This window comes from Lagopus leucura, unplaced genomic scaffold, assembly GCF_019238085.1.
Source record: "Lagopus leucura isolate 7727_CA_CO unplaced genomic scaffold, USGS_WTPT01 Super-Scaffold_100033, whole genome shotgun sequence".
NCBI lineage: Eukaryota > Metazoa > Chordata > Aves > Galliformes > Phasianidae > Lagopus > Lagopus leucura.
In genome coordinates this window covers 1856905-1875668 of record NW_024962282.1, presented here as the reverse complement: position 1 = coordinate 1875668, position 18764 = coordinate 1856905, and the positions used below count along the sequence as shown (strand labels likewise).

The 18764-nt window shown below is 36.6% G+C and overlaps 1 protein-coding gene across 6 annotated transcripts in view; it reads left to right on the top strand.

Moving 5' to 3' along the window:
* Positions 1-18210, top strand: part of INSC (INSC spindle orientation adaptor protein) — a 124259-nt gene extending 106049 nt beyond the window's left edge. For 4 of the 6 annotated variants that reach the window (XM_042882183.1, XM_042882182.1, XM_042882185.1 and 1 more), the window contains exons 10-13: positions 3505-3571; positions 7311-7466; positions 8139-8215; positions 9940-12421. In XM_042882183.1, coding sequence (XP_042738117.1) covers positions 3505-3571; positions 7311-7466; positions 8139-8215; positions 9940-10068 — 429 coding nt within the window. In that variant the 3' untranslated portion in view covers positions 10069-12421. Of the gene's footprint in view, positions 1-3504; positions 3572-7310; positions 7467-8138; positions 8216-9939; positions 12422-14353; positions 14409-18053 lie in introns of those variants that run through there. The other 2 variants (XR_006181003.1, XR_006181002.1) reach the window with 2 other exon arrangements.
* Positions 18211-18764: the final 554 nt, after the last annotated feature.

Below are 18764 nucleotides of genomic sequence, written 5' to 3'. Positions count from 1 at the left end.
AATTATTCAGCTTTCATCTGGATGCACACAAATGTCTTAGACAGTTTTATATTTGTATACTGTGTCCATTTTTGCACGATGTTCATTACTTCAGCATTTGAGAATTATAATTCTTCAGAGTTCCCTCATGAGTTACCCCTGGTATTGCAAATTCTTTTGGACAAATGATTTTTCAAAATAGATATAAGCTAACTGAGAAACTAGCAATAAAGAGTCTCAGAAATAATTGTGTTGAAATGCTTGAATTTTATAGAACTAAAGAGCTTAGGCAGCTTAAATTTCCTAAAAGATTGAGAGGTAATTCTCTAAGCCCCAAACTTGTGCATAAGCCAAGTTCTTGACTGGACAGAGAAGGAATGAAAAAGAGCTATAAAACCAAGACCAAAAAAGCCCACAAAACACTGCTTATTCTGCTCTAACCACTTTTGTGATTGGGATCCACATCTAGGAATTCTGTCAACATGCAAAGTTACATTTTTACTTTTCAGCTGGTCCAAAACTGTCATAAATGTTTCTTTACCTTGAAATATAGAAAATTATTCTCTTCTGAGAGAGAGAGAATGAATCAGAAATGCATGGTTTCAACCACAGTATGACTAGCATGGCTTTAGACTAATGACTGAACACGGAAAGATCTGAATTGTATGGACAGTCAGCTTAGCTTCTCTGAACAGGACCCCAAAAATATGTCTGTCCTTCCATATAAGACTACTAAACAGTTCAGTGACAAGCACACTTTTCAAAAAGTATGTCCTTCTCTTCCTGTACTTCATGTTGCCCTGTTGACAGCTACTCTAATAGAATTTATAGATTTTTATTTCTTTTGTACCTATAATTATTTTGTACAAAACTGCAGCCACCAGATTTATGTAAGTACTCTTGTAAGAGATGAGCACCTGAAAGTTTTGGCTGGTCTCTATAACTGAGCCCACAGTGAACTTAGCTCGGGTTAGTCTATTGGAGAGATCTGCTGGAGTAGAGATACAAAGATAGAACGGTCAGGATCTAGCTCCAGAACAGATCTGCTCAGTACACATGGAGACACTGAGGCAGTGAACTGCTGCTGGATGGGATTAGTGTTTGCAGTATATGGTTTCTATGGCAGTACATTAAGAGTCTTGCCTCAGGTTTGGCAGTAGATTCTAAGAACAGATATTTTGCCAAGAATTCTCCATATGATGAAGCAATTGTATGTGTGTTTTTGGTTTGTTGTTGCTTTATCCCCTGGAAAATAAAATCTGATAATCTGTGCTTAATAGCATGTATGTAAACTCCACACTTCAGTAAATTGCAAAGGTTGGTGGAATTTGCAGGCCTCAGCATAGGCTTTCCAGATGCTTCTGGAAAAGTTCTTATTGGTTTGCAGTCAAGTGTAAATCCTAAGGAAATCTTGCTACATTAATACCAGTGCTGGTAGGAGTGTTCTTCTTCAAAGCAATTTGAGTCTACATACAAGTCTGTTTTCCTCTAGAGACTTTTTCCTTAAAATTACACACCCTTGAACTTTGGTCTGTATTACAGAGAAAGATTTTATGTAGGTCGCATTTATAGTGAATTGTAAAAGAGGCAAATATAGCAGAAATACAAAATTTTAAGTCAACTCCTTGTTCAGCTTGCCTGTTATGTGTTCACGTGTGTTATGTGTTATGCTATGTCACATTTAATTGTTAACATGATGCTTCTGGAAAAGAAAATCTATCCATATGAGTCAGTTAACTGCAGTTTAACTGCCTTTAGAGTTCTGAAAGACGACTTAGGTAAAACCTAATACTTATTGAGGGGAAGATTTAAACATTTTTGCAAGGGGTTATGTATAAAACCTTTTGGCACTAAATGCACTGCAAAATAAAGGGGCTATGTAATCAATACAAAGGAGTCTGAAGTACAGATGTAAGCACCATGCAAATAATTTTTTATGTGAAAAGATATACACAAAATATTTTTACATATGAAAATACTTATTAGACAAAATAACTTGAAGCAGTGGAATAATTGGCACATATTCAAATTATGGTTAATTGAATTCTTCATCTGTGGCTCAGAGAGCCACATGGGGTACAGACTGTGCATAGAGGAAGTAATTTTCATTAACAGGATATAATTTAGAATGGGAAAACATATACACTCTGCCTGAAACACTGTTAATAATTAATATGGAATAAATACATAGACATGTACTGAGTTACCATATTTCTACCTGTCACTCTAGAGTTTCAGCAACTCATTTGCATCCTAAGTAAGTATATTTATTCAGAGAGATGACACTGTAACACTACCTTTGAAAGTGGAAGACCTTTATGTCACAGCACCGAAAATGACTCATCCTTTTTACTGAGATGGCAAAGATTAGAATCATGATTTGATCTACTTACATCTCTCAGAGAAGTTTGCATGTCTCTGAACAAACACTGTACAGCTTCTCAAAACTGATAAACAGTTCTCAAATTAATCATTACTTTTGAGACTGTATTTCCCAGCTACAGTAGAGACAAAAGGAATCTTTTAAGAAAATACACTACTTCAATTTCCTGTTCTAACTATATATAATATTTATTATTTTGTCTCTTATACATTTTGTTAATATTGAGATATATTTGCGTATATGAAGCAAGTTATTTGAAGAATAAAGTATAAAAAAACTATTTGGCCTGATGAATGAAGAAAGTATATGATATCAGTGAAGGGAAGGGATGAATGAAAGCCAAAATGTCTATTTGATTCAAGCTCTGTCAATGGCTCAGTGCATAAATTTTAAGCAATCTGCGTTGCACTTAATCCTGAAAACGACTGATGTTATTTTGGATAAAAAAATCAGTAAATCAGGATCTCTTGGGCTTCTCTTAGTACAAAACTTGATTTTGGTCTTAGCTCAGAAAAAGTGTAAACATGCTTAAGACCAGCTCCATTTGGGACAGAGCTCTAACATGCACGTAATCTATGGCTTCAATAAAAGTGAAAAGTGTCCCTTGGATAATACTTTGAATCATGTTGAAGATTCCTCAACATTTCAGCTGAACCCTGAAGCAGAAGGGTAGTGAGAGCCTTGAAAGTACGTGACCTTAGTAGACCTTAACCTGCCCTGTGACCTCTGCCTGAGAAGGAAGGTGATGGCAGACATCTGAGGGAGGGCAGTTACTAGATGAACCCTTGTAGGTCCTCCAGGCATTTTAGTTGGTTGTTTTTATAAATGTTTATTTCTCTTTCTTCTAATTTGAGCAAACAATTGTTCTGCTGTATAGATTTTCATAACATGCTTTTATGCATGAGTATAGTAGTGCAAGGAAAAGATTCTTTATTTCTCTTGTCTGGATTTCAATTATCAGCCATATGGTAAAGAACCTCGAGAGATGAGAAGTGGGAACAGACTGTTAATCTACAAGAATGCTTTTTAATTCTACTCATTTTGTCATATTTCTGCCATACTTATTTTATACGCTACAGTCCTATTTATTCTTTCTGTATTGTAAGGCTGTACTTAGCATTTCCTTTTCTTTATAACAACAGGTGGTAACAATATTGGCAAACATGTCTGTCTTAGACCAATGTGCTTCAGAAATCGTTCAAGGAAATGGTATGTATTTTAACTGAATTATATTCTGCATGTGTTTGTGGAGAATATTTGAAAGGAAAGGAATAATTACTAGTTAAAGGAGAAAGGCTTCAGAACTAATACTTCACTTTGCATCCCCTTTCTGATGGATATTGCATATTGCTGCAGGGTGCAAAGTGAGTCCTTGGGATGGTTCCATGCAATGGAAATTAATTACCACTGGTTTAGAAAACTTTGCCTGTAAGGCAGTAAACTGATTGTGTGTGTGTTAACTTATTTGTAGACAGAATGCAAGGTGTTGTTTCAACAGCTGTTATTCTTGAAGTCACATTGTGTAAGGTGGCAATTCTTACACATAGAAATATATTGTGTCACTTATATTATTGTTATTATATATTATTGTTTCAAATATATTGAACCACTTACTGTTTTTGTTTGACTTTGCTCACAAGTATTCAGAGGCACAAATTTTGAAGCACTGTTTATATTACTGTGCAGCGCTTGCCAGTTTTTTTCCACACTTCTTTAAATATCACATTGTGAGAAATTCATGATACCAAAAAGAATCAAGTCCACCAGAAGAAAGCTTACAGGTTAGGTTAATAATTGTATGAATGAGAACACGGGAAGACCTAATTGCCTTACTAATACATCTCTCAGCATCTTTGTGGCTAAGGTAAACTGTAAGCTTTTTTTTTTTTTTTCCTGTACTCTCTAGTGAGAGATATTCAATAACTGTTTCACATACGTTGCCTTTTCTGTCCTAGAAATATCCCTTCCACAATTTTTTAAAATTAATGTTTGATAGGAATGGCTTGGTTTTGGATCCATTTGAATCTCAAACATGGATGGAGGTGGGAAAAAGTATGTAGAAATAGATCTTGAGGTAGAACTGGTCTGCTCCAAAGTACATAGCTCTCTCTGAAAGTAATGCATTCTATTTCCTTCCATGGATAGGAAACAGGTACAAAGACCAGAATAACACTATTTGATAGTGCAAATTTTCAGCTCCAAAACATTGATTTTCAGTGCTGTCACCACCATAGCTATTCCTTTTCACCAGCGATGAACAAGAGCCTGCATGCCATGCTCATAATAATCTGCACTAGAGGAGATGACCCACTGTTTCACAGCTGCTATGATGGAGCTGTCACTAGGAAAATGTTGCTCACGCGGTCTATCTTTCATTGGCCTGTACAGATGGAAGTCAGAAGGAGCCAATCAAATCTGAACTAAACGGTGAATGTGGTAGGACGTTCCAGCCAAGATTGGCAATGTGCTCCAGGGTCTTCAAATTGGTATGCGGCCTGGCTTTATCATGGTGCAGGATAAAGGTTGTCTTCTTCTCTGTCCTGACTGTGGAAGTTCAGGGCTTTGGCTTAATCAGTATCATAGAAGTCAGAGTTGATAATTTGTCTGGCTTCCAGGAAATCTAGAAGGATCATCAAAAGGACAGTGCTGATGTCTGTGTCTTGAACTTCTTCTTTAAAGGGAATTCATGTGTTGCCATTGCATAGTCTGCTGTTTTGACTCTGGCTTGTAGGGGTGATGTCATGTCTCTTCACCATTAATGGTGTATTCCAGGAAACTTTCACCACTGGTCTCATATTAATTTGTCCTGACAAACTTGCATATAGTGTTCTTTCTGTTTCTCTGCAAGCATTTGTGGGACTCACCTGGTGCAAGCTTTGTGACAAACCAATATTGCCACCATCATTTCCAATGCATTGAATCCAACACTCAACTTCATACACAGTTCCCTGGTTTAATTCACCAGTTTGCCCAGATGAACTAACTGAGATGCTTTTCATGATGTGACAGCTGTGCATGGCTGTTTGCAGCGTGGCTTGTCTTTCACATTACTGTCACTACTGCTGAAAAGCACCATCCACAGCCTCACTGTGCTAATATTCACTGTTTGGTCTCCATAAACATTTAGCAAGAACCAGTGAATGTCAATGTGTGCAATTTTTTTCTGCATTGAGGAATCCAATTCCACACTTTCGTTTCATCAGGACTTTTCTGTCAGACGCCATTTTGTCAGACTGCCTTTCTGCTGCCATCAGTCACAAAGCAACAAAATGGTGGGAAGGTTCAGCCTCTACTGCCACACCACCAATATTCGCCTGTGATGTTGTGAGCCAACATAATAAAATAGGAGGCACTGCTTTCAGCTGCCCTTGCAATACTGGATTTAGCTGTTTCTTGTATTTCAGTGCAAAATTTGAGTTCTGAGCCTATAAATATGACTGACAAGGTTCAGACACAACTAATTTGCTTGTTGGGATCCATGTTTACAGAGAAGTAACATGCATGGAAAATTTTGCACGCCTTGGAGATAAGCAGATTGATTATTTAATTTGGGTATCTGTTTCCTTGAGCACACTAGAAACTGTTTTCTTCTTGGGAAAGGTGTTTGATCATGTTTCCACAAGTGCACAAAGATCATAAAAAGACAGTCAAGCATGAAGTGCTTTGTAGCACAGGGACATTGCTTTGAAAGAACTCCAGCAAGTTGTTGCATACTCATTATAAACTGTACTAGATCTGCATGTGTTCACACCACTGGTGAACTGTGACTAGAAGTAATAAAAAATAAACACACAATACCAAATAGCCCCTTTTCTTTCCTAAAAGAATACAGAAGTGTTTTCTCTAATCCTCCCTCAGTGAAACATGTAATTAATGAAAGTGTGTATGTGATAAAGTTTGTGTATACACCCCTTAATGGAAATTCATACAGAAGCATTTGCCCCCTGGCTTTTCAGAAGGGTTGGCACTCAGCTTGTGTATAAAAGCTTATTGTAGTTGCCTAATACTATGATAATTAGATGCTGGTCGAAAGCCAGACTTACACATGCACTACTGAGAAGGACTTTAAGATCTTATAGAGTCTGGATGGATTTTCTTCCCAACTTTGACTTATTTTGTATGTCAATTGATTATTATCTCGTTGTGTGATTCTGGTGCTAATTCTCCTAATTATTTATGCAAATATTCTAATGGTTAAAATCCTCTGATGCTACCTAAAGTAATCTGAATTTCCTAATGGCATATGGAGTCTAATAGCACATAATTGTCCTTACAGTTAAAATAACTTAGAAAATATAAATCAGCACAGTCTCTGGTTTTCTCCTGCTACAATATGAGTATCTATTCCTACAGGTAAAAAAAAAAAGTTGATAAAACCATTTTACATTGTTTCTTCTGAAATGAAGAGTCGTCACACGGACATAGAACTTCATAATTTCCTTCATTAAGGGGATGCAGATTACTGTAAGCAGTTTGAGATGGAAGATTTTAAAGGCTTGCTTGAAATTATGTAAACTTGGAAAAAAACAACCACCACCACTTTTACTTTCTTTTAGTTAAAAGGAAAACCTGGAATATCTTCTTAATGTTTTTGAGGTTAGTGACAACCTTCAGGCTAGTTTAAATGTAATTAAGGAATATTCATCTACTTTTCACAATTTTATTTGAGTCAGTATGTATTTGAGCTGTTTCCAAGCGGACTGAATGGAAGAGGAAAGAGTTAGTGCATTTTCTAGTTAAAAAATGTCTGCAGTTTCCTGGTGAAAACAAACATTCACTGATCAGATGGGCCAAAATACAGATGGCAAAATTGCAGCTCACAGTTACGTATTCTTCCTGCCCTAATCCAGTCGTGATTATATTTACCTAACTTTCTATTCCCCATTACTATTATAAGGTGATATTTCTTGTTGGAGAGAAGTTAACAATGGCTCTTACATCCTTGTAGGTGTTCAGCTTTTAATGGAAATGCTCTTTGAGAGGTCATCTTCAGGAAATTCAGCAGAAGTTGCTGCTTGTGAGCGAGTTCAACAGAAATCTGCAGTTACACTGGCACGACTCAGCCGGGATCCTGAAGTGGCAGATGCAGCTGTAAAACTCAGCTGTAAGGATGTGTCACTGGGATAATGGAAAACTGAAAAAGAGGGAGGAACTGTCAGCCAAGGAGAAGCTCTTTTCATTTTTTTTTAGCCTCACCTGGTACAGTTTGTGGGATAGGTTTCCCTATAAAATCTCTTCAGAAGGTGAGGAGGTTGTACTAAATGAACCTCTGGCTCAATTCCCAGAGGAACCTGAGGTACAGCTTCCTCTCAATGCATAGCTGTGACAGACTGTGACAACCAACTCAGGACTACCTCCCACGCTCCTTTATTTAAAGCCTAGTGCAGGATCCAACAGTGGGCATAAAACTCAGATTCCTGCAAGCTCAGAGATGTGAGGAATCTGATGGGAAGCTACATATTCTTTTGGATGTAGGTTTTTAAAGACACATGGGAGAATTGATGGGGAAGAAAGAGAATCATGATTTTCGTTCTGAAAGAGCAACAAAGGGTAAAAACAATGCATTTCTTGTTTCTGATTTATGACAATCAATCATGAACTGCTAACTCCATGGAGAGTCCCTTAAGTATTTGCATAGCATTTTGCATTAGTAAACTTATCTGGTAAGAGAGATAAATATTAAAGTTTATAAGGGAGAAAGACCTTTTATCCTTATTATCTCAGAAGTAATTTGTGTTTCTAAAATATTTCTCCCAATACTCTTCTGTGCTTTCAGGTATTCCTCGCCTAATTAAACTTTGCAGATCACCAACTGAAAGAAATAACAGTGATTCTGTTTTAGTAGCATGTCTGGTAGGTACCTTTTTACCATCTTCTTGTGCTTATCCTGAAATATGGATAAAATGCAGCCCTTTCAATTTCAAAATGCATAAGCATTGCAAAAACATTCTAAATTCTTGCCAAGAATTTAAGCATAATACTTTACAGTGTCAGTAATTTTTCTTCTGATTGAAGATTTAGACACATGTATACGTGACTTCATATTACTGAGAAATTTCACTAGAACGCTTTGTAATTTAAAGTTTCAATCATTCTTAAACTTCATTTTCTGATGATGCTGTCTTTGCTGAAGTAAGTCCTGTGATCACAGAGACAGTAGCCCTTTATCTAGGTGCATGAGCACACGCGTATGTGTGTGTGAAAATATTCAAGTAAAATAGCCAGAGTCTCTATGATCCATTTTTTTCTTCTTAGGACTCTCACACAATGTAGAGCTCAGCCAAGGAGTGACCAGCAGAAGGTTAACACTGCTTAAGAGAAAAATCCTTGCTGCTTGCTGGCCCCACTTGGTTATTGTTGCTTTGGTTAACACACCTAGTTTGCACATGAAAATTCATTTAAGCAGAACTTATTCAGGATGAAAAAGGTTTGAATTTGGGCACAAGAAATTCTGTGGTTATTCCACATATGAGCTGAGAAGAGTGATTAATCTTGCATGGCTTGAGCAGAGGCCATAGTATGACAGCAGCAAACTAGACGATGACTTTCCTGCTGCTCTGTCTCACTGGAGTTCACAGAATCACAGAATTGCAGGTATTGGAAGGGACCTCAAGATATTCGAGTCCAAATCCCTTCTAAAGCAGGTACCCTACATTCACAAAACTTGTGCTGCACATTCCCTGAATTCATACCTATTTCTTGAGTTGTTACCTGCTTGTCTCAGCACTTCTGCTTCTCTTAGTGTTTTAGCAACTGCTGGATGACACTTTCTGTAAACAGGGCAAAATATTGTGCTTGAGACAGATACACTGCCTCGGGTTCGTAAGTATTGCCACTGAAATCTAAGGGCTTTCACTGTTTGGTATTTTTAGCTTGGTTCTTTACCTCCTGTGCATTTTGAAGCAGGTGATTAACTCTTGTGGTAATGTAGCACTGATAAACACTGTGAGGATAGCTGATCACAACTGTCAGACTTTACTAGCTTAAAGAAAATTTTTGTTCTTGAAGAAAACCAGCCTCTGTTCAGTTGTTTCTATAGTGTTAGATTGCTAAAAGGTATGAAATTATATATTCTTATCTGCTGAGAAATATTAATCTCTTAGAAAAGGAGAGGTTATAGATAATAGTATGATCAAAGGAATTTGTTATATAGTCTCATAATATGAAAAATTAGCGGTTTTGTTTGTTCCCAAGTGGTTTGACATGTTTGGTTTCTTTCTATTACCCTTTTATCTAAAAGAACTTTATTCCAGACTTTGCTTACAACCATGGTGGGAGAAGCTTTCAATCAAAATGTTCTGGCTGTCATTCTTTCCTTCAGTATCCCACTATCTCTGCTTCTCGTGTCCAGGAATAATCTACCCACAAAGAATTGTCGTTTAGTGGCTGATTCTGAGGGGGAATAGTAGAGGACAGCAGTGAAAGATTAGCTTGATAAAAGAGTCCATGTAACTGAGTTGATCTGTTTTGAGCCTTGGCTGCTACTTGGAGATTGTTATAATGGATTCCTGCAATGAAGACTTTCTCAAAGCTTAAATGCATTGATGTTTTTTGTTTTGTTTTGTTTTGTTTTTTAGGCAGCATTAAGAAGACTAGCAGTTATGAGTCCTGATCGACTTGAAGATTCAGATTTTCAGCAGTTAGTAAAGCCTAGGCTTGTGGATTCCTTCCTGCTATGCACAAATATGGAAGAGAGCTTTGTATAAATGTGAGCCAAAAGCAAGATATTCTTTGAAAAACAATCAAGATAATAATTACATAATGAGATAGTACATACTCAGTTTTACTTAGATGTAGTCCTATTGTTATTTATGACTTATTTATTTTAAGACCATGACCATGTGGCTTGTGGACAAAAGAAATAGAATAAACAAACTTATTTCTGTGGTTTGTAAAGGTAAATTTAAAAAAAAAAAAAGAAAAGCAAAACAACACAAAAACTTCCTATACTAAGGCACATTAGGAGATTTTATCATTGCAGCCTGACAATTATTGTCATATTTAGTAGAACTGCAAGAAGGTATAGAAGCCAAGAATTTGGTGCTCTTGTTTTAAATGCTTGTAATGATGTCTTATTGCTGATATTTTTCTATAGTTGGAACCTTTTTCAGTTTCTTTAGCAAATGCATTAATCTGTTGCATTTGTTGCATCAAAAGAGAAATGATCCTTAAGGCTGTAAATGCATTCTTTAAAATGAACTGGATGTCACCATCTAAGTCCTTATTGTTCTGTCTTCTAATAGAGTTCTGAAGATATGTAAATGAGTTTTTTTCAGAAAATTTTCGAATATTGGCTTGGCATTATGTTAGAGGGCATTTCTAAGCTGTATGAAGATGTGCTTCATTAGAAGATATGTAAATACAGACAACTTTTATTTGCATGTAAAGAAACTAAAAGACTTATAGAAAAGTCTTCTTGAGATCAAACCTATCATAAGTGTGAGATTTAGGATCACTATACATTAATAATCTTCCCTCCTTTCCAAGCCTTCCAAGAAGTGGAAGTGAGTACATACAGACATGTTTTTAATACTCAGTTTACTACTTCTACAAAAAATTTTGCTTGTGTACACTAAGTAATTAGAACAGGTAATTGCAACTTGAATTTCCATTTTCTTTTTTTTAAGCTAGTCTTGTATTTATAAAGCTGTGAAACAGGACTTCCAAGAACTCTTGGAGTTGATACAAGGTGATTTTACGAGTAGAATACAAGAAAAAGAATAGAGTTGATTTTAAAAATAGATTCATCTTTTTCTTTTCATCAAGAAGCTATATGCATTTACAATTAGTCTACCAGCAATATCCTGAGTGTTTTCTACCCCAGCTTTGCACAAAACGTTCTGTAAGTTATGAAAGTATATGTAATTTTTTCTTGATGACTTGCATCCATTGCTCTGAATCATTTTGTGATTGAAAACTTTATGGTGCTAGGACATATGCCAAATAAATAAGTACACTTCTTTACTGTACTTACTTCATAGATATCTTAAGCAACTTAATTCATTAAAGCTTATTTAGTATTATGCGGTTTTTAGATGACAGGCACCAGGAAATTGCTAAGCCGTGTTTGCCTTCCACATTTTCTTTGTCTGAGGAATCTCCCTTGCTTCAAGCAGTGACAAATGGTAACCACCTTTTCTTATATTCTAGAATATATGTTCTAAGAAGTCTTTGCCTTAATACTTCTTCAAGGGAAGTTTTAAAAACATTAAAAGACACACAAGAATGTCTTAAGCAACTGTTCAAAGATAAACAGTGAATCAGATGTTTCACAGATGTGATTTCCTAGTAAGAGAAGAGATGAATTCTACTTTGTGTGCATACTTTGAGGCAACTCCTTAAGTGTATGACATTGAGACATATTGTACTGCACAACTTTCAAATTATTACTCAAGTGACTGACAACATTTTCTTCACATAGCAGAAATGTGTGTATGCTTTAAACAGTAGAATCAATATTCTTCATGTAATACAATGAACTCAAAACTCATAGTAGGACCTTATGTTCATTTCTTATGTTGATAATCTCTAACAGAACACAATCTGTCAAAACCTGTCGCTTAACGCTGTGCTGAACATCATTCTGTTAACTGCAGCTAACATCAGAAACTATTCATTTGTACACAGGGCAGTTTGTCCCATAATAGATGATGTTAAAATCTCATGAAAAAGAAAACAAATAATTGTGGGGCATATACATTCAGAAAAGGGCAGAGATGTTCTCATGATCATGGCAATGGAGTAGTATAGTAAAACTGGGAGCTCCAAATCCAATTTACACTGATATTACTCAGGAAAGTAGCAGTGGACTATCGATAGTTAGTGCAAATGTAACAGTCTCTCTTGTGGAAAGTATGAGCAGACTGTTGGACAGTTGTTGCTCATAGATCAGAATCATAAAACCAGGGAAATTTCAGTGCTTCCAAGGCAAAAGACCTAATTCCTGGGCCTTCAGAAGTGCAGCTTAACTGTAAGATAGTAGCATGCTAGTGTGTGTATATATATATAGATGCAGCTACGTGTGTATGTATACATTTATCCCTTAATCTCCTTTTTTTTAATAGAGGTTGTATAAAAGTATTTTATATATGTGTTTATATACATAAAAATAATTTGAGAGCACAATCAAATGTAGCAGAAAAAAATATAATTTGGCTGCAATTGGAATTCAGAACAGTGTTTTTCAGTATTTTTTTTCTTTCAGTAATGTCAGTTTTCGAAAACAGAAAAACAAAATGAACATGTTAGGCATGGGCACGGCATCAGTTCTCATGCCAATCCATCCTGCAGTCTGAGGCAAGGATGTAAAAGCTCTGTAACCACCTGTTTATTGCTCTTGTGAGACCTGACTTTTGCAGATGATAATAGTGAATATAATAGCACTGTTCTTGATTGTGCCTTACCTAGGCAAGAAGTGCTCATTCAATTGAAAGTTCAATTAGAAATTAATGAAAAGAAATAATCTCAGATAGTTTATAGCAATCTGTTCTGTAAAACTCTTTACAAGATATAACGTCTTTTTGATTGCAGAAATATATTTTCAGTATAGTGTCAAGTAATTTAGTATCCACACATGTAAAGTAAATTAATGTAGCTATTAAGAATATGCCATTATGACCCATAACATTTTCAAGCCATTTCAAACTGGTCTCAAACAAATATTCAGTGAGCAGGCCAGTAGGAACAAAGACGTTGACTTTGCTCTCAGGTACAACAATGAGAATCCAAATTAATTGACTTTACTACAAATACTCTCTGTCTGTAAGTATGTAGCCATAATTCTGAGCCCATATTGTCTGTTCATTTGTATTCATATTATAAATGTGGCTGTTTACAGAAAGAAAATACACTTGAATGGATCTCATATATGTAGTTGCAAAATATGTAATGAAAGAACCAGTTCAGAACCTCTGTCATTTAAGTGTCATTTAAACCATCTTTGCTAGGTCTGAACTTTTCATCTAAAGTTGTGCACTTTATTTTTATATATGCTAGAGTTTATGGTAAAATAGTCAACCTGCTTCCTTTCTTCTTCCTTCATTAAAAATTTAAAAGTCATTAAAATTTTGAAGTATGAAATATCCATTTCTTTGGCTGAGTTTTGGATGCCCAGTGTTTGCTTTGACTATTATTTTCAGTTTTTTAATTTTTAAAATGAATATTTTAAGGCAGAATAAAAATGCTTAATGTCAATGTAGTATGAAACAAAATATTTCATGTCAAGAATTTCACTCAAGTACCCTGTCTGGTGTATGAAAATTAGGGCTCTGTATATTTATTTAGTTAGCAGAGTAAGGTAGAAGGCATCTGTAACACCTGTATATATCCATATGTTTGGACTCATTACTCTATAGAGAATGCATGTAAGTTAGATATTAGCTTAGTTATTCTGGAAACTGAATGTTATAATTGCTGGAATTGTTTTAATTTCACCTAAATTGTTCTGAAAGTTTTAGTTTTTGTATGTTTCTAGAAATGTTGGACAAGTATGCAGTGGACTGCAGAATTCTTAGTAAATGATTTGTGTTCCAATGGCTTTGGACAGTGTGTTCAATTTCTGGCTTTAGCTTGAACTGTTTAAAGATATATGCAGCCCAGACATTTTATTTGTAGAACATTTTTTTCTCGGATTTTTTTTTTGTGTGTGTGTGTTTAATACATGGTTCATTTATGTGGTACGTTACTTGTCTGACCTTTTCTGTTTAAAATAATATTTGTATCTACAAGAGGCAAGATGACATCTTGGTAAATTTGTTGACTTACCTATTTTCTGGGGTTGCCTATTAGTATTTGAAACAGGATTTGGTCTGCAGAGGGTCACATTGCCTAATGAGAAGGCTGATTATCTATCTTGAACGACTTGTTCTAAATATCTAATCTTCAATATCATGCTTCTAAGCAATGGACAGCCAAAATCACAGAATTGCAGGGGTTGGAAAGGACCTCAAGGGATTGAGTCCACCCCATGCTAAAGCAGGTACCCTCCAATAGGTCAGACAGGAATGTGTCCAGATGGATCTTGAATATCTCCATAGGATGAAATTCCACAACCTCTCTGTGCAACCAGTTCCAGTGCTCTGTCACCCTTATAATAAGTAAGTTCTACATGTTAGTACAGAACATCCTATGTTCAACTTTTAGGTTGTTTCTCCTTGTCCTGTTGCTACACAGCATTGAGAAGAGCCTGGCCTCATCCATTTGCCTCCCATCTCCCTTTAGACATTTGTAAACATTTATCTGATTCCCTCTCAGTCATCTTCACCCCAGACTGAACTGCCCCAGGTCTCTCAGCCTTTTCTCATAAGGGAGATGCTCCAGGCCTCTAACCATCTTTGCAGCCCTCTGCCAGACTCCTTCTAGGTGATCCTTGTCTTTTTGAACTAGTGAGCTCAGAACTGGACTCACTAGTCTAAATGTGACCTCACCAGGGCTGAGTAGAGAGGGAGATAACCTTCCTCAACCTGCAGGCCACACTCTTTTTAATTGCCTTTCTTGGCCACAAGGGCACGCTGCTGGCTTATGGCCAACCTGTTGGGCACCAGGAGCCCCAGGTCCTTCTCTGCAGCACTCCTCTCCAGTAGGTAAAATAACATTAGCTTCTTTAATCCTAGAAATCTATTCTGATTTTTCCATTCAATTTTATGTTAAATTTAATATACTGAAAGTTACCCTCTACTCACTAAATGACTCACTACTATTCTTATTTTTAAAGGTAGCTAGGGAAATGGCATTGAGCACTGAAAGATAGATCTAGAGTGAACTTTTTCATCTGAGTTGGAAGTGCTTATCTGGTGGTGAGGTGGTTGAATAGTTTTAGAGAAATTATGTATAATAGTCTCCTTTGAAGTACTAGTACATTTACAAGAAGACTTTGTAACTAAGAGTTTGTGAATTGATCAGTCTCATGCCAAATCATCACTGAATTATAGTAATAAGGGAAAACTGGTAGCATAAGTACAAACAGAGCACTGTCTAGTCGAAGATTTTTTTTTTTCCAACATCCAATGAGTAACTTTTCGTTTTAATAATTAAAGTGAGCTAAAAGCCAAAGGGAACCAATAGGAAAGCAGGGTAAAATGAAATGTGAATTAGTTTACAGTGCTAATTTCTGTTAGAGATAAATTGAAATGAATCAGAAAAGCTTAAATGCCATGAAGATATCTAATGCAGTGTCCTTTCTATTGCTGTTGTGATCATTCAGTTCACAAATGTCTAACTGAAATGCATAATGCTTGTACCATTTTCTTCAAGCTTTCTGGATATTACTGCTTTTTCATTTAGCTTGTCTCCACCTTTGAATTTTACCTTTTTTCCAATTCTCTTCCCAATCCATCTGGGGGAAAAGCAGTCCGGTGTCAGCTGCCTTCTGGGTTAAATTAAAACAGACATTTTTCTCTTTAAGAATGAATGCCCAAGAAAGAGAGTATACATAATGCCATTGAACTGCTTTTAATAGTGGCTATGGAAAAATCCTGATAATGTGTTTGGAGCAGATGTCTAAACATCTTGCATATAGGTATTAATTTAGGTCATGAGAGATGAATTCCAGACACAGACAGGAGGCAAAAGACACTTTTTCAGCAGGAATTTCACATTCTGCTTATGCATCAAATACAATTCCTATCAAAACAGAAAAATTTGCAGCATTATACTCTCCCTTTGAAATTAGACATTATTTTCTTGTTTGTTATGCACCAAGTGATTCCTATTTGCCAGTGTTGTAAAACAAAGGACTACCTGGATGAACTCATCACACTCATGTTATTATAGCTGATTAGATATTACTTATTGCTTATCACACCCTACCCAGCGTTGCCTTGAATGCCTCCAGGGATGGAATATCCACCACTTCTCTGGGCAGCCTGCACCAGGGCCTTGCCACTCTCTGGGTAAAGAGTTTCTGTCTAACATCTAACCTAAATCTCCCCTCTTCTAGTTTAAAGGCATTCCTCCATGTATTGCCACTATTATACCATGTAAAAGTCAGTCTATTTTTAAGCTCCCCTCAAGTACTGGGAGGCTGCAGTAAGATCTCCCTGCAGCCTTCTACAAGCTAAGCAAGCCCAGCTCTCAACCTTACTTCATAGGAGATGTGCTCCAGCCCTCTGATTGTCTTTGTGGCACTCTTCTGGACCCCCTTCTACAGCTCCACATCTTCTTTGTGCTGGGTGCTCCAGGCCTGGAAACAGTACTCCAGATGGGGACACACGAAGGAAGAATGGATGGGAACAATCACCTCCCTCTCCCTGCTGGCCACCCCTCCATTTGTGCTGCTCAGGATACAGTTGGCCTTCCAAGCTGCAAGAGGGCACTGCTGGCTCATGTTTTGCTTTTTGTCCACCAGCACCACAAATTAAGGAGTTCACTCCCCATCGGTATTCATACCTGAGATTGTGTTGATCTGAGTGTAACAGCTTGGACTTGACTTTGTCAAACCTCATTAAGTAATGCGGTCCCAGTTCTCAAGTCTGTCCAAATCCCTTTGGATGGTGTTCCTTCCTTCTATTGTATCCATTGCACCACTTAGTTTGGTGTCATTGGCAAACTTGCTGGGGGTGTGCTCAATCCCACTGATATGTCATTGATAAAGATACTGAAGAGCGCCAGTCCCAAGACAGACCCCTGGGGGACACCACACATGACCAGCCTCCACCTAATCATAGAACCATTGATCACAACCCTTTGGCTATGATCATCCAAACAATTATTTATCCGCTAATTGGTCCAACTTTCAAATCCATCTCTCCAATTTAGAGATAAGGATGTGGTATGGGACCATCTCAAAGGCCTTGCACAAATCCAGATAGGCGACATCAGTTGCCTTTTCTTTTGTCCACCAATGCTCTCACTATCACAGAAGGTCACGAGTCTCCAACTTAAGTTATCCTGGGCAATAAATCAAATACCAGAGTTAATAAAAATCTGCACACATCAGGAAAGCTACTGTTTAGCAGGATAAAAAAAAAATCAAAGCAAACAAACAAAAAAACCTTCCTTCTATCCAGTATCCCTTATTTCCCAAAAGGTAATAAATTGAGCTGTGAGTAGAACAAAATCTTTGTTTTATAGTGATCTTGTATTGCTATTGTCCTTTCTTCATCTGGAAAACTGCCTGCTTTCCCTTCATTAGTATGACAGATGTCATGATAATTACTGTTATAGTAATAAATATTTTTTCTTGAACTCAGAATGTTTATCTCTAAAGACAATATTAAATAATAAAAGATGAGAGAACTGAAAAATGGAAGCGAAATTAACAAGACTTAAAAAGGTTTCTTCTTAGAAATGCATTCCTGCAGAAAAATATATTAAAACAAGAGTCTGATTAAACAGCTTCTTAATGAGGGAGAAAACTGAAAAATTGTGTGAAGATGTTCCTCTTCAAAGTTATAAAAAATTTGTTATGGTGATAGACAAATCTGATATTATAGCTCTTAAAGGTCAAGAGAACTTCAGAAATGGTGTATTCAGGAGTTTTGCACTTAACTGTTTGAGATGATGAGGTGAGAATTTTATAAATTAGTAACACAAGAGTAATATATGTACATCTTAAAAGCAGAATCCATTAAGGTGCGATTTCACAGATGCCATCGCTTTACTGCAATGACAGAAGCTATTGGATGTACTTTTGCTGGACCAAATTAAATTTCTTTACTGCTTTTTTTTTTTTTTTTTTTTTTTTTGTGGTTAGTGTCAAATGGAAAAACAGCATGGACAGAGCAAAGAGCATTTCAATAGCTACAAAGGACTTTGTCAAAATCTGTGCTTTGTGTTTCTGCACTTGACTAGAAAGCTATCGGTCTTGGACCACAGAACAACAGGAAGGAAGGAGCCTTCATGACACAGAGGCTGGGACCTAACCAGCATCGTGGGTAACATGCTGATTAGTGAGGACTTTTTCTAAGTGTCTCAGGCCATCTTATTGGAAGCCATACTGATACGTTATAAGCAATCCTTTCTTAAATATCAAGAACATGCCTTCTATCAACACTGCAGATGGTAATATTTATATATATATTCTGCTTCACAGTTGTGCTTCTTTGTGATTGATTTTCTCTTTACCTTGCCACCTGATGTAAAAAATGAATTAACGCTTACCTTTAGAGTGAATCAGGATTGCAAGGTATGGATGGACCAATAGCAGGAAAAACAAGTGAAAGATCAAATCCATCATCTGTGAACCCCAGGACTGTTTTACAATGTGTTTCCTGGTGCTTTCTCATTGCTCTGTTACACCATCATCGAGGCAAACTCCTCACCTAGCACTGTGTCTAGAAAGTTATATTTTCTCATTTGTACAGTTATCACCACCTAACAAATATTTCTCCCTAAATACTCAAGCCTTAATTATTTTTCCTTTGTGAAAACATTCTTTTTAGTTACCTGAACACTGGGCACTACA